Genomic DNA, 24,043 nt, shown 5'->3' on the forward strand with positions numbered 1-24,043 from the left:
AGAAAGAATAAAACATACCCCAAATCCATAGTAATTCTGCCCATAAAGGAAATTAACACACCTGAAACGGATTAAATTCTTTTTCCTTTTCTAAATGATCCCCTTCCTTAAGCTTCCTCTGTCAGTTGACTGCCAACCCTATTTGCTAATTCCCATCCCTCATAGGGTTCACTAGCACTTCCTGTTGCAAATTAGTGTTCCCTGAAACTGAGCCTGACATCTCCAAAACACACCCAAACTCTGGGGGCTACTGGGCTTCCTGCTGGTGTGTCTGGTGCAAAGGGCACCCAAACATCCACAGGGGCTGATCCATCATTACCTGTGGCCTGGGAGTGTTCCTGGTGTGAGAAAGGAATAGTGAGAGACAAGAGGAAACCGTGGGTAGGAAGAAGGGAGAGGGTTTTCATTATTTTTCAGGGGAGGAAATGACCTCGACTGAGAATAATGCAGAACCAAAGGAGAGAGGTGGGACAGATGGAGAGATGACAGACACAGGGACAGACACAGGAGCAATATGGAGTAACAGGTCCGAATACTTGTAACCAAGGCAACACAGCAGTAAAGGTACAGAGAATGGTAATAGCAGGTCTGTATTGTGTTAATAGGATTAACATCAAAGTCAATTGCTTTTTAACCTTTTTGAGGACAAAAGCCTTGTGAGAAGACTCACCTCCTCCACCCAGTGTACCATCTCACACTCAGGACTGAGCAGGTGGAAGGAGGGCTCTGATCCTCTGAGAGCTGATCGAGAACCTTCCTATAAGATCTTGGTTCTGCAGCTGCAGAATCCTTTTTTTTTCTTTTTTTTGGCAATAAAGACACGTATTATTTTAAAAAAGAAGAAGATAAGGTAGAAAGGAAGGAAGAGAGGGAGGAAGGGAAGGAGAAAGATTCCATTTATAAGCCTCATACAAAACTAAAATCAAAACAAAACAAAACAAAATGGCCAATATGAACCAAGTTACAGATTCATTTGTGTCTTTCAAGAGGACGAGTGGATCCCTGCGTGGATAATTAGCCCTCTTTACAATATTAGACTGAGCAAGACAGGTTAAGCGTACATAGTAAACATGCTTTGCTAAAGACCTTCTTCTTTTATTCACTCTGTCCCATTAGATGGAAGAAGTCCATTTTAATGTAATCTTTATTTTTAAGGACAAAGTTGAGGGAGGGGTGGGTTCTACCCTAAAGATTCATTGCGTATTTGAAAGGATTGCTGCTTTATGCTTCTTCATTTTCAAAATGAAACAGGTCTTGGAAATCGAAGAACCGTTACATTACAGAGCTTCTCTCTCACCCAGTTCCTCCTCCAGTACCGTCCATTTAAAGTAGGAATTTCGAATAATGCAGCTTATTAAATCCATGTTTTCTGCCAGATTCTGCTCTACGTGCATATGTTCTTTTGTTTCCCTCCTAACATTTCCATGGCTCAGAAACCAGTCTTTCTGGTATAGCTGAAGGATATGGACATTAAAATCCGATCAGCAAAAGATTTTATAGACTTGGGAAGCTGCCAATCAATGTTGTAAAATCAAGCAGGTCATCTGGGTGGTGATATCATCAAGTCTATTCTATGTAGTTTCAATATTGCTGTTGGAGGAGGGGCTGGAGCCAGGGTCCAGCTGGCGAACAATTGGGAGTGGGCAAGGCAATGAAAGGATTAATTGTGGAATTTGAAAGTGGGGGCAATTTACATTAAAGAATTGTTTTCAAAGACTTCCTAACCTCCAAGACATTTTCCAGTCTAGGTAACCTTTGAATCACAGCTGGAGGTGATGTTCTTGGAGCTGCCTCTGAAAGCTGAAATCACAACACGCCTGCAGCTTTCCCTTCCCAAACCCACAACTTTGTCATCTTCTCAAGCAGACACACAAACACTCAGTCCACAGTACTGTTTTGGGGTGGGCGGGGGGAGAGGGTTTGTTGCTTTGTAGTAGCTCTTTTGAAGTGTTTAATTCCTCCTTTGTAATCTATTCATCAACACGCATTTCAAGCATATCAGTTTTAGCTCAAAGATTGCATTCACAGGGGTTTATTTTCTCCTGTGGCTCAGGGCCTCTGTCCAGCATCTGGGTGGCACAGTTTTGTTTTATCTGAGTTCAGAAACGTTAAGAAAATTAAATTCTTTCTCTCTCCCATCCTTTCCACTGGCCAATTCAGGCTAAGATGTCACTGAGGTTGGGTGTGAGCAAGTGAGTGTGTGTGCAAAGGAGCATCGTGTGACGGTCTTTGTAAAATACAGGAAATGCATAAAAGAAAGAAGAGTTCAGCTGGAGCCACTGCTGCTCGGCTTTGCTTCTTTCCCCTCCTCCCCTCTTCCTCCTCCCTCCGAGCACCGGCTTTTAATTTTCAACAGCACTGCAATTGCTTGGTGTGGTTTCAAGAGCTGGGGTGCCATTCTCCCTGATGATGACTCTGCTGACGTCAATGGCATTCTTATCATGCTTAGTGCGACATCAGAAACCAGCCCTCAGAGGCTCCTCTTATTCAGGCTGTCTGGGCTCTCAGTAAAACGTGGACTGGATTTCTCAAATGAAAAGGACTTACGCTCCAATCCTAGCAAGCAAGCTCTGCTCTCAGCCAGACACCTTTCTTCTGTATGACAGCTTGGCAGTTAAAGCTTTATTCCTTAGTGTTCTCTTCTGCTCAGACTCCCTGAAGGAGAAGAGAAGACTAAGTGGAGCACAGGGCTACCTCTGTGTCTGGAGCTTTCAGAGACGTGTGTGTGGGTGCGCGCCCGCGCGCGCGCCTGTGTGTGTGTGTTTCCCCACCACCAAGGCAAAACTGCTTGACCTGATTATTCTTTCGGTTTTGCTAAAGCATTTGAGGTGGTTCCCCTCTATACAGTGGACCAGATCCACTCATTTAAGTACTCCTGGCTTGCTGGCTTACTTTCTGGGTCAGAACTGGAGCTCAGGTCCAAACATCAAGCCCATTTTCACTTCCAGATTGCAGCAAACACCTCTCTCCTCTTTTTTTTTTTTTTTTTTTTTTTTTTTTTTTTGTAATAAATACAGGTTGGGAGAAGCAGGGAGATAATTATAGCTAAATAATAAGAATAATGACAATAATAGCTGAATACAAAAACAGTATCATTGAGAATTTAACATTTTCCTCTAAATACTCATGAGTTTTTAAGAGGTCTGATCTCAAAGGCTAGAATTATAAGATAGCCACTTGATGCTAAAATCCACCATTAGCTTTCCACCCAGCAGTTGGAGAGCAACTGTTATGATGATGACAAAATTTCCTTTTGCAGTAGAGTTTATTATGGTCCAAATCTAGCCTAAACCATTTCAAATTTTTTTTTTCAACGTTTATTTATTTTTAGGACAGAGAGAGACAGAGCATGAACGGGGGAGGGGCAGAGAGAGAGGGAGACACAGAATCGGAAACAGGCTCCAGGCTCTGAGCCATCAGCCCAGAGCCCGACGCGGGGCTTGAACTCACGGACCGCGAGATCATGACCTGGCTGAAGTCGGACGCTTAACCGACTGCGCCACCCAGGCGCCCCTAGCCTAAACCATTTCAGATACGTCTATAGTTCAAATCTAAAGTCAAGGACATTTAACATGAGGAGAAAATGGTACCTATCTAGGTAGGTTTCTTTGGCCCAATCTTTCCTATAGACAAATCAAAATGACCTTGGTATCTACCAACCACATGACGATGGTTCCTCTTAAAGATTGCTGAGCCACCCTTAATAAACTTTTTAGAAGCAACTCATTTAGAGAGAAGCCATTTAACAATGAATAACATGTATAATCATTAATTCTGTCTAGAACTAGTTGGAATCATAACATTAAGGAACATAGGCTTACACCTAGTTTAACCCTTCCACCTTCACATGAGGAAACTGAGGCCCAGAGGTAGTTTCATGATGTACTCAAGGTCATGCAAAAAAGAAGTGGCATGACTGAAAAACTCAAGCCATCTCGCTCTTTATGCATGTTCTTTTCACTTCTGCTGCTTATTTACAGCCCAAACTTTTGCCTAGAAGTTTTTATTTGTCACACAAATATGAATAGTAATTCTGAATTTCTTGATTGAAATGAATTTTTAGGAGTTTTTAGATTAAGAGAGTCATTACAAATTTCTTCTTCTTTTCAGGAAGTTCTACAACTAGTGAAAACATTATTAAATGGAATGGGACAAAATAATATACATTGCAATACTATGGAATGGAATTCCATGGAATGGCATGGAATTCAGGTGGCTTTTTAAAAAAGTAATGATGGAGCCTGAGTAGAGACACTGGAGATTTACCTGGACATTCCACATACCTGAGCCCCCTGCATCTGGCCATCATCCTGCCTCATTTACTACTTACCTTGCAGCAGCCTGATTGTAGCATGGGAATACTCATATAATTTATTCACTTTCTAATTCAAGCCATTGGCTTAACGTTTGCTCCCTTGTACATTTGATATTTATAGTTACCTTCTTCCCTCCCCCTCATATCAGTCTCCTTAGAAGACTATAACTGCTTTGATAAGTCACTTTTAGACACTCTCTTTTGGGCAGATGCATCATCACCCTCTGGTCCGGAATGGAGAAGAGATGAGACCAAGTTGAGAGATGCTGGGTTTAGGGTTGGAAACCTGGCTTGCTACTATATAATTATAGGGTATTTCTTAAACTTTCTGAGCCTCTGTTTCCTCATCTGTAAAATAGGAATAATGATCCCTAACTTATAGGATTATTGAAAGAGTTAGGGAGGCCCCTGGGTGGCTCAGTCAGTTTAGCGTCCGACTTATACTCAGGTCGTGATCTCATGGTTCCTGAGTTTGGGCTCCATGTCGGGATCTGTGCTGACAGTTCAGAGTCTGGAGTCTGTTTTGGATTTTGTGTCTCCCTCTCTCTCTGCCTTCCCACTGCTTGTGCTCTGCCTCTCTTTCTCTCGAAAGTAAATAAACATTTAAAAAAATTAAAAAAAAAAAAAAAGAAAGGGTTAGAGAAGATGTTTACTAAGCTCCTGTTAGACTACCTGGCACATAGGAGAAACTCAAGAAAGGATAATGCTGACGTTGATGATAAAAAAATAACAGGTGGGGAGAATCATAAAATGAGTAAGGACTAATAAAGTAGAACAAACAAAGGACAGGTAGTATTTTTCTCCTTGTAAGCAGAGTTAGGCCTGAGGAGTGCCACCACAATTGGAAGAGCAATATTTCTTCAAAGATTTTTTTCTAGTGAAAAATGAGTTATCTGAACCAAATACATCAGCATAGACCTGCATGATAAATTTCTATAAAATGTTAGTGGAATGCATTTTGCATTAGGTGTTTGATTGCAATTAGATGTCAAGTAGCTACAAAACCTAATTGTCCTCTTAAAAAATCTTCAAGGATTATTTTGAAACTGGTCTGTGAGAGCTACTTTAAAGGTAAACCATTCTGGGCTGATTCAGTTTCTGGTTCTGCTCTCCCTGAGACAAACTGCCAATAGTCCACTAGGCGATAAGTCGCTTTGTGTACACTGAGATAAGAAATCAAATTAATTCCTTAAACTTAAAGGGAGACCCACATTAAGGTCACAAGGGTTTTGGAAAGCCTAGCTCTCCATTAGGGTGATAAACCATAGCATCCCATAATACACATTTTCACATTTCAGTACAAAATTGAGATCATTTCATTAATAATAAAATTTATCAAAATATAAATGCTGTCCTCTTTGCAGAAATCAGTAATTTAATATAAAATAAAACTAGCATTTGACTCAGAAACAAATCACAGCCATGTCTGTTTAACGTGGCTCACCCAAATTTCATAATAGGAACCAAGAAAAAGAAGTATGTAGATTTAGGAAAGGGTGTTCATCTCTGTGATTTGGCCCTGAAACCAATCAATTCTGCCTGGGGCAGTGCAGAAAAAAAGCTCTCCTTTCTAGTGAATCTTCATGTCTCACCCACTGAAAAAAGTTTTACACCCCATTAACAGGTTGGTCAACTTTTAACATTTGATGTCCCTTTCTGCTTCAACTCAAGCAAATAGAAAGAAAGGGTTTAGTCACATCTAACTTCTCCAAACTAGTAAGTAAAGTTAAAATGCAAATTTGATAGTGTGCTTCCCCTTCCTTAAAGCCCTTCTTCAACAATGCTCCATTCACTTAGCCAGGGGCCCAGTGGTCAGGCCAGTGTAAACCTGAGGAAAGATCACCACTTTCTAACTCACCTAGCCTAAAGGACTGCCCTTCTGTAACTTACCTGACTAGAGTTGGTGCCTTTTAAAAATATGCAAAAGGTGGGGCACCTAGGTGGCTCATTTGGTCAAGCATCCCGACTTTAGCTCAGGTCATGGCTCAAGCCTGGCGTCAGGCTCTGTGCTGACAGCTCAGAGCCTGGAACCTGCTTCAGATCCTGTGTCTCCCTCTCTCTCTGTTCCTTCCCCACTCATGCACTGTCGCTCTCTCTCTATCAAAAATAAATAAACATTCAAAATTTTTTTTTAAATATGCAAAAGGTGTCTTAGGTATACAAAAGGCACAGAGGCGTTCCTTCAGAATTAGCTTCATGCTGATTTGATGATACGCTCCCACAACAACTTGCATTTTGCCTTCATGGTATTTAAGGCATTTCAATCACATATTTTTAATTTTCCTTTGCCCTACTAGACTGTAAAGTAGGAATTGTGACCACATAGTTCATCTATATATCCCTAGCTTCTATTATAGTGCCTGCTACACAAGTAGTTGGTTAAAAAACATTGTTATATAAAGTTGGTTTGCCATGTTATGTTCAATAGTTGATATGATTCTTGGTAGAAGTTATTACTGAGAGGATATGAAATAATTCTATATCCTCATATGTGACTTTATCACGGTTATTCCCAAACGCCAAGGGCATATGGTATTCCAAAATAAAGTGAAATTACAACAGTAATAATGATAAGGCCAATGTAACACAGTTATACATACACACACACAAATTAATGAAAGGTTTCAATGGCTCCCTTTTGGGGATGACTGCCCTTTTTTTCCTATTTTGTGATATTAAATGTATGTGGAATGCAAGACATAAATATCCCAATATGAAATCATGACTCTAGTAAATGGCAGTTGTTCTGTTGAAAATAGCTTTATTTGGCAAAAGTTAATAAGAGTTGATGAGTTGGTAATCCTATGTTGGGCCTCTCAATTTTTTTTTTTTTTTAATTTTGAAATGCCAAAGTCTGGGAATCATCGACTGAGCAGAATTTTTCCCATCGGAACAGACTTGAGGATTTTTGTGATGCATGTCTTAGTTTCTAATCATGTGTGGCTCCAACTTCCAATCCTTCCTACATTTACTTCTCCATCCTCATACTTTGCCTTTTGTGATACTCCCCATGACTATACTTTCTCCGAACTTTATTATTTTCAACAATCGATACCGTATAGTTCTTGTCCCCACTTACAGCCACTTTAGGCTCCCAAATCTTTGACATGGTTTATTTTGCTTTAAGAGAAATAGGTTAAGATTTTAAAATTCTAATTATATACATTATAATAATGGGTCTGATACATTCACCTGCAGGTGACTGGAATAACTAAAGGTATAAATTTTAAAGGTAAAAGTAAAGCAAGTTTTCTTTGAATTCATTAAACTTCCTAAAGATTAGATAAGGGGTAGGGATCACAGTTGAGCCAGACAGTGATTTTCCTCAGCCCTTGGAGCAAATGAGTGGGAGAATAAACACAAGTCACATTTACTCTAGCAGTCACTAGAAATATAATTATCTATGTGTGCCATTTGGGAAGCACTGGTCCAAATGATTTCCATGATTCAATACACATGTAAGTTGAAATTGACAACACTCAATAGCAAAACTATTCAGAGGATGTTATTTGATGGAATAATAACATTTTAAATTTTATATTCCATTATAGTACATTTTCCGGTATAGTTTTTTTGAAATGGTTAATATAGAGAAGCATACTATCAAGGAGCAGATGAAAGTAACACCACCTTCCTCCTCCCTTTAAGGAAAGCTCCTATTGGTATTCCTGTTACATATACAGGCTTGGGACTTTGTGGCATTTACGGCATATTGACATGATTAACATTTTCACTTGATTGAGGGAAGTGGCATTCATTTTTAGCTCTGGTTTGGAATATTATTAACCTGATTTGAAGATAATATATTAGAAATGTCCTTGTCAGTCAAACCCCCTGAGCTGTAGAAATGATCATGTTGTTCAACTTGTTCAGCCTAATTTGACAAGGGTAGCAAGCCAAGATTGTTCCAGGGAAGAGAGATCTTCCTATTGCAGCAGGAATATCTTTATTCCTTTGGTGAAAATTAGTACTAGGATCAGTGTATGTCAAAGAAGACATTGGCATCATTTCACCCAACGTTTTTCCATTCTCTTATTATTTGGATAATTGGAAAATTCACCACAAGAATCCACACTTGTCTGTCTGTCTCTTTGTTTTTCTGTCTTTCTGTCTCTCTCTCCCTCTCTCTCTCTCTCTCTCTCTCACACACACACACACACACACACACACACACACACACACCTATGAAAATCCGGCCATGTGAGGTAGAGATTTTGTTGTAAGAATGAAGCAGAAGACAGCTCCCTTCCTCACCGCTACTCAGAGCTAGAACTCATACTTTTCTAGTAGGAAGAATAAAGTGGATGCTGACTCTATAACATAGGCTAAAGGCTTTAGAAGTAGAAAGCCCGGAGTTCAGATTCTAGCTCTGCCACTTCCTAGCTCTTTGAACATAAGCAAGTTACTTAGCTCTTTAGGTCTCTGCTTTCTCATCTATAAAATGGAGTCCAGAAAGTTCTGAGGATTACACAAGAGCATTTACTTGAGGCACTTAACACAATACCTTGTACAAATGAGGCACTCAAATGACAGGTGATACAGCACTAAACTACAGTACACTATATCAGGACACCAGAGAAGCTTAATTTAAGAAGTCTTGGGTCTCATCCATTCTAATTTTGTCAGTAAACTGTAGGTAAGTACACTGGGCCCCTGGGCACTTGGGCCTTCCCAGGCCCACTTTACCCAATCTACCCCTGGGGCAGAGGCTACTGTCCTAGCTTCCTGGCCATAACAGCCCCAACAAAGTCTTGGTGATCACTGCTACTGCTTCACCTTTTCTGCCTTACCACCCTGGTGGGCCTGGCCTGGGCAAAAGCCTCTGATGTGACAGGAACCATCCAGCTACATGTCAGATGGGGAGCTTCTGGCTTCCTCAGGGATTTCTGGGAGAGTCAAAAGAGTCAAGTTCTGTAGAGCAAGCTGACCAATTTGAGACAAAAGACTTCTGGGCAGAAAAAATGTTCACCCTTTCTCCCCTGGGTGGAATGTTGCAAGACATAGAGGTTCTATACAATCTCATAGGTGATATCTTTTGTAACTTAGCGGCTAGCTGTGTTTCTGGTAAAGGTGTGGCAAGCTTAGTAGTGCAAGGCCTTGGCTTTACTTTTCTTCTCCTCTACTGCTATTCTTTTCACCTTCACCGGTGCCCTCTCTTCTGCTTTCTTGGGATTGCCTGATTCCCCATCCCCTGTAAAATGGGAGCAGGTCTTGGGCAATGGGAGTACAAGAATAAGAAAATTCACAGTATTTGACACCAATCTACTTATCTATATATAATTCCTGGGATTCTCTCAATAGTGGAAGCTCTTAAGGCCACATTACTGCCTTATTAACAAAGCATAACTGATCAAATCAGGAGCACAAGGGGCCTTTGAAGACAACTCATCATTCTTTTCCTTCCATAGAGTCAAATTTCAATTACAACCGAAGATAACATATTTGTAACCACTTAATCCTGTCTTTCAGGAGAGAAGACAGAGAGACTGAGAGTGAAAAGAGATTTTTCTTCTTGAAAAGTCATGTTCCTTTTTATTTAACTAAAATGTAACAGGATGCTAAAATGCAACATTGGCATTTTTCTTTTCTTCAGAAATATGCCCACATTTTATAGAGAAAGCTATATATTGAGGTTCTGCTAAAAAAAAAAAAAGAAAAATAAAGAAAGAAAGAAATGCAATTTTCACATTAAACATAGATTCTAATGTCTGGCATTTCTCCTAGTGCTCGCACATAATTATCCATAATTGCAGTTTTTCCAACAGGGGACCCACGGTAGTCACTCTGATTTATTCCACATTATGTGACCCTCTCACACAGTGATAATGATCTTCAATTCCAGCAGCCCCGGCTGTCGCCTCTCTTCAACCTACCTCTCATGCCTCATGACGTCGAATATAGGAACTTTAGGTTGTTATTCAGGCTTCTTTCATCCTCATTTTCTGTATTTTTTATGACTGCTTTTTGCATAGGCACATTTGCTGAGTTGGCACCTCACAGGTGGTTTGGTTTGTGGCATATTTTAATAGCTATGAAGCCATGGGTTCAGCTATTGGGTTGCAATGAATTACATAATGCATGTGCAATTCAGTGCACTAACAAGAGGATTTTCCTAAGACCCCAAATGACCCAGGAAACTGACACGTGGAACGGACCGCATGTCATCGAATGTCCCCTGACACAGATACACTTATCCTGAAGGGCACGCTCTTACTCTGAGGGATGGTGGTCTGTGGAGGGCAGACCTGGTAGCCATCCAACTATACTAAGGCACATTTCTTTCTGCTGCTATTTGGTTCATTTTACTTTGGTTTGGTTTGTTTTCTGTTCTTAGCAATCAGGCCGTTTTATGAGTACTTTGGCAAGCAGGAGTCAGAGTTGTTTTCTCTAGGAAAGTTTTAACCTTTCAGCACAGTAGCAATGTGATAGACATTATAAATTCAATGAAATGTGGTCTCTGGTCCAGGTTGGTGGTAACCCTTTTTATTTCTCTTGCTTAATTTACTTAGAAATAAGTGTGATGCTCTAGAGATATTGAGATAAATTGAATACGGGGCCTATATGCACAACTGCCTCCGGTCTGAGCTCATTTTCTAGGAATGCTTGTCACTAGTAGAGGAGGATAGAGTCCATGCAAGCTGTATTTATTTCATTATTCTCATAGTCCATTCATTCATTCCACACATTTAGTATCTTCTGTGAGCCAGGCACCGTGCTAGGTGACACGGTTAACACGTTGAGCAAATCCCTGCCCTAAGATGACACACCGTAAGGTTCTGTTGATATATAGGGTTTGACATTCTTTTTCCAAATCTCCATGTATTATAAGGAGGAAAATAAGCAAACAATATTATTAATTTATTCACACATTCATTAACCATTCATTTAAAAAAATACTGAAGATCTACTATGTGGTAGATACCGTACCAAATGCCAGGAAAGTAAGGATAAAAGAGAGCATCTATAAACCAAAAGAAAAGGATGAATCTGACTATAGAAATAATTTAAAAGCCTAATTGTTAAAACACCCTAAACAAAGTTAGAGTTAAAAAAATGAAAAAAATTGCCATAAAAGGGATCATTTTCTTAATACACCCAGAGCATTAACACATAAAACAAACTGATTCCCCAAGGATAACTGATTTAAGGAATCTTTTACAGGGGGAAACTGTGGTCAATAAACATATGAAAAGGTGATCTATTTTATTTATAATTAAACTAAGTGGCAAAATGTTTGTGAATCCCAGGGTCAGTGGATATGGGAATACACACACATTTGTTTTTAAAGTTTATTATTTTGAGAGAGGAAGAGAGTGAACAAGCAGGGGAAGGGTCAGAGAGAAGGAGAGAGAGAGAGAGAGAGAGAGAGAGAGAGAGAGAGAGAGAGAGAGAGAAAATCCCAAACAGGCTCCACACTGCCAAGGTGGAGCCCAATGTGGGACTGGAACCCATGAACCATGAGACCATAACCTGAGCTGAAACCAAGAGTTGTATGCTTAATGGACAGAGCCACCTGGGTGCCCTGGGAATAAACACATTTTTATGCTGATGGTGGGACTGTTATTTGATGTAGTCTTTGGAAGACAGCTTGGCAATACCTACAAAAATTTTGCAATTTCACTGCTAAGAATTTGTCTAACAAATACACTTACAAAAGGATACAGAAATGTTCAGGTATAAGGAAACTCAAAATGTTATTTGTAGTAGGAAAAGAAAACTGGAAATGACCTTTAAAGTCTATCAACTGAGTTAAATGTATTATTAACTTAAATGGATTATTACACATAAGGGGATACTATGCACCAGGTAACAAGAATGAGGTATAACTCATTGTATTTATATAAACACATACAAAAGAGCCTCAAGACGTGTGGTTCAATTTAAAAGAGTATGGTGCAGAGTGGTATTTATAATACTATCTGGAAGGATGTGCACGAAACTGTGAACACTTTACTGAACACAGCCGTGAACAAACAATTGGAGTTGACACAAGTGACAGCTATTTGCTAATCTGCTCTCTCATGTGATAGCGTTTACTCTATGCAGGGTTCTCTCTGAGTATGTGCTGTTCTAAGATCTTCAGATATTTGCATACAGCTAAAATCAAGAAGAAATGAAGATCAATACATTCAAATTTGAAAACAATGTTTTCAAATGAATTAGGACTCATGGTGGGGGGGTAGAGAGAGAGAGAGAGAGAGAGAGAGATGGAGAGAGACATAGCATCAAGGAGTAGGCAGGGGCATCAACTTACCCCAATTTGCCTAGGACTTTCCTAGTTTGAGCACAGAGTGCCCCATGTGCTAGGAAACTCTTCAGTCCCAGGCAAACAGCTGGGAATGGACTGGAACAGCTGGTCACCCTGGCCTGTCTTGGAGTTACTACAGAGACTTGTGCATTAACCCTATGCACAGGAGAAACTGACATGAGGAACTGGCTTTCTTGCTTGCATTTTTCTTCCCTATACCTCTTCCTAGATGCCAAAAGGTCTCTGCAGTTTTCTCCATCTGGAAGTTCCATCACCGCCCCTTGGTGCAAAGATTTTGACACTTGCTCTAGAGATGTGACTTTCTGGATTAAGATTTCTAAAACTGGGCTTTTCTGGAGGTTGTATAGAGTTTACAGGAGAAGAGAAGCTATTGTAAAAGCATTGGGAGGTATGGAATTTGGGTATGAGGGAAAAATGTTACTTGTGGAGCTAGGAATAATAAATCCAAAGAGGTTTTCAAAGGTAAGGAAAAACCTGATGGTATGACGGGAAGGGATAGAGCAATATTCATTAGAAAAACTGAAATGGTGTCTATGAAAGTAAGTTAGATAAAGATGGGGGGGATTTTAGGGAAAAACTTTCAGAACAAAACACACCAACTCTTAGGAACTACTGGATGTAATCAGCAATTTATATGCTTCTGACACTTTCCATATGACGTAGGATGCTGTGGAAGGAATAGGTGACTACTGTAGAACACTGAAATTATCCCTGGTGGCAGGTGTTGGGCTGTGTGTACACGATCACCCTAACAAGGTTAAAGGAGAAATCCCTGGAGAACCTCATTGTTTTCAGTGTCCATGGCAAGAAGGAAGCCAAATATGGCCACACATGTTATACTACAATCTTGTCCAGAAAGCGGGTGATGTTTCAGATTTGAGAAAGGCATCAGAAGCATAGCTCTTCAGTGCATGTGTTTCTCATAATGATGTTGGTATTCCTCTCACATGTGTCCCCACAGTAACCATTTACTGAAAAAAAGCTAATGCCATTTGAGCGTGGTTGCATTTTCTAAGACTTCCTATAGAAAGGAATCCTCATGATTACTTAGAAGTCACTAAGTCTGTTGCCCTCAACATTTTTGCCCATCTAAGGGTGAGTGTGCTCCTTTTTTGCATTGACATATGGGTAGCTATGCCACTTTTGCAAAACCATGTTTATTCTGTACTCTGGACCATTAATTTGATCATTTAATATTTACCAGGGAATAAGTGGGGGCCTGGGGTTTCACAGATGAGTAAGACACAGACTCCATGCTCAGGAGGTAATGGTACATTAGAAAATATAAGACCAACTAACATGACAATGTAAGATGGAAGACATGAGAGAAAGATTTTACAGCAATATAGAAGAGGTAAAGAAGATTACGCTCAGGAGGAATTGAGGAACTGTCTTCAGGGGCAAAGCAGATACCCTCCCGTTTCTGTAAGAGATGAGGGTGGAGAAGACCTTGAAGGGCCACAGAAAAATGTATGCAAAAGCTACAGAGGTATGAGACAGCATGGCTTAATCGGGAAACTGCCAACCACGGGTTAAATCTGGGGGGAGCACAGAATCGAATGGCACGCATGTGGGAGGAAGGAACCAGGCAATGAGGGGAGGGTGGAAGTCAAGGCAGGCAGACTTATTGAGCGCTTATTTTGCCCCAGGCTTTTACATCTGGTATCTCACATGATGGCTTCAACAACCTCCTGACGTTGTTCATTACTCCATTATGCCGATGAGGAAACAGAAGATGAGAAAGGTTACACCTGAGCTGACCCACAATTCGAGGCCAAGTGTATCTGATACCAAAGCCCCTGGTCAATTTACCACGAGCCAGTGTTTCTAGGTGAAGGGTAAAGAGTTTAAACTTCACCAGGAAGGCTCTAAGTACTTTGTAATGGGAGTCAGTAGAGAAAGAAATAATTATAACTGCATTTTAGAAAAAAAATAATCTGAATCCATGTGCAGAGGAGCAAGTGGAGGCAGTGATGACAGACAGGAGGACAGAGAAATATTTTTCTCGTTTTTTGGCAACGAAGATCAGAATCTAGTGGCGCACACAGACAAGTCCAGGTTTCCTTAGGCCTTGACTTTGTCATACTTGCATTATGCTTAGAAATATGCAAGTGTCAAATACCAATTACGAATCTGAAGATGATGGATTCCAGGAACTCTGACCCATCTTAGAGGGGAGCAGGGCTGGAGAAGGGGCATAAGGGCAAAGTAATAATGAATCTCTAGGACTGAGAAACATAATGAAAATCTCTGCAGATGCAGTTCCATGAATGACTAGAAGACACCCATTCTTAAGGGCGATAGAGATGCTGGGAGCTGGTGAAGCAGTTGTAACTTGCACTTGTGTAATTATTGCAGAGGGTTACACTTTGGTTAAGTGATCCTGTTGCTTTAGAAGTCTGAGATGATGCCTGGCCTAAGAGTTTTCTTTAGCTGCATGTCTCACTGTAGCTATAAATTTCAGTCAAGTTATGTCCTGCAAATTGGGCCTAGTTAAAGAACTCAGGAATGGGGAGGTGGGGGGTGGACTGGGATACAGACTCAGGGCTGGTGGAGTTAATTTAATTCTTGGATTGAAAATCTGATAACCATTTTAATCCTCTGTGGTTTGAAAAAGTAGGTCCTTAAAATACATTCATTTGGCACAAATGAAAGCAGTAAAACAAAAATCAGGGAGTGTTGAAATTCTTAGACTAAGGGCTACTTTATCACAAGCTCTAGTAAACAAGACTAGAGACTGTTTCTGGTTGAATCAGAAAAAACATTTTCAGTGAAAAATTTCCATCTGATCTTTCTCAGATACAGTAACAAGACATCTATATTCTACAGTAGGTACAAATGTTTGCCCCAGACGGTCAAGATTTTGAGATGGTAAGCAAACATTTTTAGCATAAACACACGGTTGTAGAAACTAACTTCGAGAGTAATAATATTCCTTAACATGATTTTGTCATAAAAGGTTAAAACCTTTACTAGATTTACATCTTAGGGTCAAGGAGATAGTCATTCTTTTAAAGTTGCAACGGTTTGGTTAGATTCAAATCACTAGAGTGTTCCTTTGAAGGCAAACCTTGTTCCTTTGAAGGTAAAATGTATATCTATGCATACATGTTCCACTCGTAAAACTGGAAAGAATCCTTCACAATAAACTATAAATGGAGTATACATACTTTAAATGGATATTATACTTATATGGCAGAGGGAAAATTCTAAAGGTTTGAGGATCCATAGGAGGAAGGAAAATGCAATGTAACATGTAGATAAATGGCAACCCATTTGGTAATTTTTAATGATCATTAATAATCACCATGATTAGTAAATCATTTAAAGAACACATTTCCTACAATTGCTGTTACTTGAAGATTTACAATTAGGTAATAATCTCTTTGCACTTAAAAAATAAAGATATCCCAATGAATATATGATACCACAGTTGAATAATATTTCAGGTCCTTTTCTGTAGTGCATATGCTTGCCTCAGTATGTTGTGATAGCTGTGGAAAACAGTTCACAACTAAAACCATCTTTAAAAAGTAGTTTAGGCTACACCCATATTTCACTGATAAGGCCCAGAAAGATAAAGTAACTTTTTCAAAGTCATGTACATACTTGTAGTCTGTTATTAGCAAAGTCAAGACAATGACAATTTCGGGATCTTGATTTTTGGTGCTTTCTTGGTTCTGAGGAAGTTCCTGACAGTCCTGTCCTGGAAAGTAAATAAGATAAGAAGGGGCGCCTGGGTGGCGCAGTCGGTTGAGCGTCCGACTTCAGCCAGGTCACGATCTCGCGGTCCGTGAGTTCGAGCCCCGCGTCAGGCTCTGGGCTGATGGCTCAGAGCCTGGAGCCTGTTTCCGATTCTGTGTCTCCCTCTCTCTCTGCCCCTCCCCCGTTCATGCTCTGTCTCTCTCTGTCGCACAAATAAATAAACATTGAAAAAAAAATTTAAATAAGATAAGGAGGCAACCAGGTGGGTGGGGCTCCTTACACCACACCTGACTTCATCTAAAGCAGGTCTGCTGTGTGTGTTATGCAGAGTTAAGCATCAAGCTTCTTTCTGAATAAGGTTTACTTAAAGAAAGACCTCTTCTACTAAGTGAAATTTTTAAAATGAGTACATGCTGAACCACACTAATCTGCTAGACATGTGGATGAGAAAATGCTCTAGACATCAGTGGGCACTCTGCATGTTCTAGAAGATCAGAGCTATGTCATCTTGGAATTTTCTCCAGAATCTAAATTGGTGTCTTACTGCATAAAGGCTATTAGGTCTGGAGGTTCTTTAAGTTACACCTCCAGGGGTTTCCTTCTGACCTCAGTTCCTTAATCACCTCCTTGTTTTTTTTCACTGATCCATGAGATGCAATTAGCTTGCACCTCTTAAGGCTAACCTTGACTTTTTTTGACATACGCACTTTAGAGTTGGGGATACATTCTCCCAGTTGGGACCCAAACTTGTGTCTCTGCATAAGCCTTGAAACACATGAAAATGAATGAATGAATGAATGAATGAATGAATGAATACGAGTTTGATTGTAACTGCAGAAAAGAGATAAGAGCCAACAAAATAATAATGATGAAATTGATAAGGCTGTAGAGTCCCTGATATTTAACAAAGGAAAATGAGTTCAATCTAGCTTTCCACTGGTCCTCTTAGAAATTTTTCCACTTCTTTGGGGTGCCTGGGTGGCTCAGTCGGTTAAGCGACTGGTTTCGGCTCACGTCATGATCTCACAGTCCGTGAGTTCGAGCCCCGCGTCGGGCTGTGTGCTGATAGCTCAGAGCCTAGAGCCTGCTTCAGATTCTGTGTCTCCCTCTCTCTCTGACCCTCCCTCGTTCATGCTCTGTCTCTCTCTGTCTCAAAAATAAACATTAAAAGAATTTTTTAAAAAAAGAAATTTTTCCAACTCCTTTCTCTCCTTTTTTGTTTCCTATTTTATTCTTGAGAGGCCTCACATCCTTGCCTACCTATAATGTCTTCAGAACTCTTCCCTGAAGGTGTTTTCTTGGTGAATCCTAAAGAAACTTTTTCCCACTAAAATGGAAGTTCATCATGGTGATAAACAGTGATGTCTAAGTAAAATATTATTTGGGGTTAAGTGGGAATATAAAGTAGGATTTGGAAGTGTGTTCTTAAATTTACATTCATAAAATAACATAGTAGTAGAGGTTCTAGGGAGGCACTAAGTTCCTTTCCCTTTCCTTTTTTACCTATCACCCCTTCCTTTATTTTCCTTTATCCTTTCATCCCTCCCTTCTTTCCTTTTTAGAAGCCTCAAATGTTCACTTTTATTCATATACAAACCCTAATTTGACTGGATTTTACAGTTACCATTCCATTTTGAAGAACACTAAAATCAAATGTCACCATCAATAAATCAACTATAGGATCAAGAAGGTTTATAACATGAGCACAGAAATTGATTTAGCATAAATTAAGACGTTATTGACTCAGCCAGAACCCAGTCTGGAATCCAGCTCTCCCATTTACTGTGCATGTCCTTGAGTGAGTTAATCAAAGTAAATTACACATCTTCCTATGAAAAATGGAGATAACACCATCTCCAAGTGTAATTGTAAAGATTAGATGATACTATGCACATAAAAATCTTGGATGTGCCTGGAACATAGTGAATGCTGAATAAATATTATAATTGGTATAGCATTACCGGACATTACAGTATCTTACACTAGGCATATCATTGTGAATTGATAAAGCAAAAGACATTCCAATACTCCACCTAATTAAGCAAATGAGTACTTAAGCAATAATTAATTCATGTACTTCCAGTGTTGTTTACAATTATCTTATTCAAATGATATGTTGTCAAAACTATTTGATCCCTCACTCAATTTAGATTTTAGGACCAATAAATAATTGACAGGCTTTACACTTAGGAAAGCTCAAGATAGTCTCAAAAATTCCATAGGTTTGGGGCACCCGGATGGCTCAGTCAGTTTGGCGTCCACCTTTTGGTTTTGGCTCAGATCATGATCTCACGGTTCGTGAGTTTGAGCCCAGCATCAGGCTCTCTGCTGTCAGTGCAGAGCTGGCTTTAGATCCTGTCCCCCTCCCTGCCCATCCCTCCCTCTCTCTCCCACTCTCTCTCTCAAATAAATAAACATTAAAAAAAAATTCCTCAGGGTTGATGTTGGTTTACTACTTGTCACCATGTGTACCTTTTTCCTGAAGCTGGCTAGCAATGCAGAACAGGGCAAAGGTACTTCAACTCCTTCATGATCACATGTTTTCACTTTAATCCAATTATGGATATTACCACATGTTTTAAAAATCACAGATCCAAATAAAGGAACCATCAGGAATTTCTCTATGGTTTATAAAAGGGAAACATCTTTTATGACTTTATTAGTTTAATTTTCTATTATTGGTAAAGAGAAAAAAAGTATTTCCTTTGTTCTTTGTCTTGTTAAGAAAACCAAGCGCGCTGTGAGTCACGAGATGTGAGTTCTGGCCATTGACTAGCTGTGACCACTGAGTACTGAGACAAGTCTTCTCTCTAAAATGGACCCTGTGCTGATGATCAGTGAGATCCTTTCCAGCACTAACAGCCTATTATTTCACACCATGTTACTTTTCCAGATGAACTAGAAGGCTGTACATGGTATATTCAGAGAAGACAAAAGGGGACAGAGCGAAAAAAGGGTGTAAGAGTGTCCTCAAAAAGCAAAGAAAAAACACTCAATGAATGCTATTCATTAGACTGTTAATGAGAAAAAAAAAGATAAGCAGTGTTTTGAATATTGATCTTCACGATATTTCAGCTGTTAAAATTATAGTTAATTGTATACAACAGGGCTTTGTATGTCTTAGGCAAGCGTTTGTTGAGCACTTTACATTTAGGTGCCAGGGAGTTTGATAAAATTTGCGTTTAATGAAGTCTATCCTGCAATAGCTTGCAAATAAAGTGGGCAAGTAAGAAAAATACAGATTAAAAAAAGTTTATTCATTTTGAGAGAGCCAGAGAGAGAGTGTGCACACGTGGGAGAGGTTATGGAGTGTGCAGAGAGAGAGTGTGCACACATGGGTCAGCTCAGGTCATGATCTCACCATTGGTGAGTTGGAGCACTGCATCAGGCTCTGTACTGACAACTCAGAGCCTAGAGCCTAGAGCCTGCTTCCGATTCTGTGCGTCCCTTTCCCTCTGCCCCTTCCCCACTCGCAGCTGTTTCTCTCTCTCAAAAATAAACAAACATTAAAAAAAATTATAAAAAGTTGGATGCCAAACCAGCTGAGCCACCTGAAAAATGAAGATTTAATATAAATTTCCTAAAAAGTGACACACAAGTCACATCCAAACAAAATATCATCCTAGTTGAGTAACCTAGGGTTATGACTCAAATGGTTTACATGTTTAACACATGTCTTTGGATCTCTCTTTTAGAGATCCTTTCTCTTCAACAATTTAAAAATGATTACCCAGAAGCAACTGTGTTGTTATTTTATACATGCTATTACTCTTTTAAAAAAATGTTAAAGTAATGTGTTTTTTTAGAGAATATATACCCATTAAAGATATTACAGTAGAAAATACATACCCATTAAAGATATGATGGTAGAAAACGTAGAGGAGGTTTTTCTTTAATTTTAAAGAAAAGAAAAGGTAAATTTAATGGAATGACCATTTTCAAGTGCAAAGGTGTATTTGTTGAATGCTTTTTGTGTGTTGCATGCTCTCCATAGTCTCATTTAATCTTTGTAATAACTATGGTATTATCACCATTCTGTGTGACAGATGATAGAAATGAGACTCATGGAGGTCCAGTGATTTTTCTGAATTCACCAGGTAATTAATTAGGAAAGTATGATAGACTCTAAAACTCATGTTCTTCCTATTTTCTCAAGCTTCTTCTCATTCTTAGCACTTCTCTGGAATTGTGTGTACAGGCAGGAGGCAGAGGGCACCTGCTTTTCACTTCTGAAGGACAGAAATGGATGAAAAAAATAATCCTGTGAGATTTGCTGACCAGCTTGGGTTACAAAAAAATGTACATCTATCTTCCCTGTGGGTGTTTTTGAAAAAGCAGATTCTCAATGAATGAACTTTAAATACAATTTTCTATTTTCCTACAAAGAATGTGCAGGTCCTTCCTAGAGATTTAAGACCACTACTGAACAACAACAACAACAATGATGACAACAACAACAACAAAACACTCTGTCAGAGAGGGGTAAAAGCTTGCTTCGTTGCCATACAAGATATCCTATATCTAATATCGTCAAATCCTAATGGAAAACTGCTGATTTCATTTACATAGTCCCATGTTCAGGTAAAATATGCATTGTTTGTAATGGATATAAATATATTTACAAATGGATAAGAAACTTTTAAGATACGTCTCTGAAGACAAGTTTAATAGGTTTTGGAAAAATATAATCTTGTTCTTATTTTTAAATTAAAAAAAATTATTTATTTTTGACAGAGACAGAGACAGAGCATGAGCAGGGTAGGAGCAGGGAGAGAGGGACACACAGAATTCAAAGCAGTCTCCAGGCTCTGAGCTGTCAACACAGAGCTTGATGTGGGGCTCGAATTCACAAACTGTGAAATCGTGACCTGAGCCAAAGTTGGACACTTAACCGACGGAGCCATCCAGGCATCCCAATCTTATTTTTAAAAAATACTGAAAAAAAACACAGGAAGATTTTTTTCCCTATTGATATCTTTCAAAATATTAACCTAATAATATTAAACATTTCCTATATTATATTTTTAAAAGGTTGCTAGAAAATACATATCTTACTTTTATACGCATAAAATGTGTTTACATAGCACAAAAGAAACACCATTTCAAATTTTAGAACCCTTTGAATTTTGTATTTTGAAGCATGAGGATATATTATTTATTAAAATGTTTTCAATTATGAAAAAATTTCCTAGGTTTGAGGTGTAATCCCTAAAAGTAGTGTAGAATAGAAATGTAATATTTTCAAAGCCACTGAAGACGGTCATTTCCTTGAAGTGAGTAAATGAGATAGTTATTTATTTCATCGAGAAATGGAAATGGTCTGACTCACTTTCTTCCAAATCAAATAATGCGGTCCAGTGAAAATTGTTGAAAGAGTTTTGATTCTTTTATTCCCAAATTGGATTTGGAGAGTTTCTTCTTATTCAGACTCTGTCGCAAGCAAAGCAGCAAGACTGAGACTTAGATAATGTAATTGGATAAGGCTTTACAGAAAAACTGCAGAAAATAATCGTGTATGACTTTATGTCTTCAGTAAAAAACATACCTTGATAAAATATATAGAAATGTTGAAAAGAGTATATTTAAGTTAGAATTCTACTCCCCTTGAACAACTCTTTCCCACCTCTGACCATAACTTCAACAGGTAAGGACATGTCAATTCCACACAAATTTGAAAAATTGACTATTTTGCACTTGTGTTTCAAATATTCCTTACAATTCAACAAAAAAGAAATTCTTATGCTGCAGTTGAGAGGAGAGATAGGTACATTTTAAAAGTAGAGAAAGAAAGACCTCTTAAGAGCTTTCAGTTGAACTGGAGGAGATTTTTTCTTAAACCCAAATATTGTCTACACCATAAAATCATTTTTAAGAAGGATTGCTTGAATAAAATTGATAAAATTCAGTGCTTGTCAAAGCTGCCTACATTTTTCAATGAGTTGGGCAGTGTGAGTCATCTACAGTCATCTTGAATTCAACCCCTGGAAACCAAAAGTTGTGAAACTCTTTAAATCTCTACTCCTTTAACACTTCTCTAAATAAATGGCATTTAGAACTTTGTAAGGTCTTGTTTTTGTCTCCAAAATCCTAAATGGGATTTTAAAATCTTTCTACAGTAACTCAAAAGAGTTTTAATTTAGGAGCTATATGTCATCATATAGATTCTCTTGCCAAAATTTCTGTTTCTCTCCAATGGTGTCCATCAAGTGAGATACGGTAATTACTTCCCCCCATAAAATTCTATCATTTGAATAGTGTTTTCTTCACCTTCTCCTTCTATTGTCTCCACAATCTTTCAGTAGGAGAACTGTTACAATATCACCCATACTAAATTGTATTAGTCCCAGTGTATGATTTATTGGTATGAGGGGATTTTCAAATGTCTTCCTAACTCAACAGCCACTGTCATCATTTATATCTGAGTTATTTCCTGTTTTTCTTAGTTCAGGTATGACTTGCTACTGAAGCCAGTGATCTTTACTTTGTAAGTTAGTCATGTCATTATTGGAAGTATCCTCAATTAGAAAAACAAAAACAAAAACAAAAACTCATTTTCCTAAATTGCTGACTGACTTGGTTGGGATTTTGGTGGTGGTGATTTTAGATTCCTGTCTCTATAATGTATAGGCTATGTGACCTTATTTCAGTTGAGAGTAGAGGAGGGATATTATATTTTAAAAGTGGGAAAGAAACAGTAAGACCTTTCAGTTGAACTGAAGAAGGCTTTTCTTTTTTCTTCTTATTGTAACTCTTCAAATATTGTCTAAACCCTCACGTAATTCCTCTTCTCTAAGTTTCTGTGTTCTCAGATGACAATGACAGACCTGCACCTCACATAGTATGGGGAGGGGGAAATAATAATGCAAGTAGGAAGCTTAGCCCAGCACATGGCATAATAAGCACTCAGGGTAAGTTATGTGTTATTACTTTGATTGGGTATTAATTGTATTTTACATACAACCTATTCTCCCTGGAATACATCCATCACCAATGAAGACTCTTTAGAAGGAACTCCATGGATGATATTGTTATTCGTTGTACCTATAAATAAGGATTCACTGGAAATAAAACTATTTACTAAAGGGTGCCTGTGTAGCTCAGTTGGGTAACTCAGTTGGTCCAACTCTTGGTTTCGGCTCAGGTCATGATCTCATGGCTTTGTGGTTTCGAGCCCCCATTCGGGCTCCATGCTATCTCTGTCTCTCTCAAAATGAATAAATACATAAACTTAAAAAAACACTTACTAAAACCAAATACAGATTATATATATCATATATATGCGTGTGTGTGTGTGTGACATATATATGATACACATATGGTATAAAATCTATATATAATTTTTTTGTAATGTTTATTTATTTTTGAGACAGAGAGAGACAGCGCACGAACAGGGGAGGGTCAGAGAGAGGGAGACACAGAATCTGAAACAGGCTCCAGGCTCTGAGCTGTCAGCACAGAGCCCGACGTGGGGCTCGAACTCACGGACCACAAGATCATGACCTGAGCCGAAGTTGGCTGCTTAACTGACTGAGCCACCCAGGGGCCCCTATATATAATTTTTTAAGAATTGGTTTTGTTCTAAATAGGTTTTGTTCTAAATAATGAAAAAATATTTTCATTATTTTCAGGTACATGTGATTCAAATACACCAATGATGTTTATTGTTCCAAGGAAAAGCTAACTAATATTAGGCTGTGGAATCCTGTAATGCTTTTGCTTAATGTGAGCCTGGGCATATGGATTATGTGTAAGAA

At 38.9% G+C, this 24,043-nt stretch overlaps 1 protein-coding gene across 12 annotated transcripts in view; it reads right to left on the reverse strand.

Annotated features, from left to right (window-relative positions):
* Positions 1–24,043, reverse strand: part of PDE4D (phosphodiesterase 4D) — a 1,416,267-nt gene that overhangs the window by 135,581 nt on the left and 1,256,643 nt on the right. Inside the window, exon 8 of one of the 12 annotated variants that reach the window (XM_045494001.1) lies at positions 13,319–16,290. The exons of 10 other annotated variants lie outside the window; for them this stretch is intronic. In XM_045494001.1, the coding sequence (XP_045349957.1) occupies positions 15,977–16,290 (314 nt within the window). In that variant the 3' untranslated portion in view covers positions 13,319–15,976. Of the gene's footprint in view, positions 1–13,318; positions 16,291–21,319; positions 21,720–24,043 lie in introns of those variants that run through there. One more of the 12 variants, XM_045494003.1, reaches the window with a different exon arrangement.

This window comes from Leopardus geoffroyi, chromosome A1 (genome assembly GCF_018350155.1).
Source record: "Leopardus geoffroyi isolate Oge1 chromosome A1, O.geoffroyi_Oge1_pat1.0, whole genome shotgun sequence".
Lineage (NCBI taxonomy): Eukaryota > Metazoa > Chordata > Mammalia > Carnivora > Felidae > Leopardus > Leopardus geoffroyi.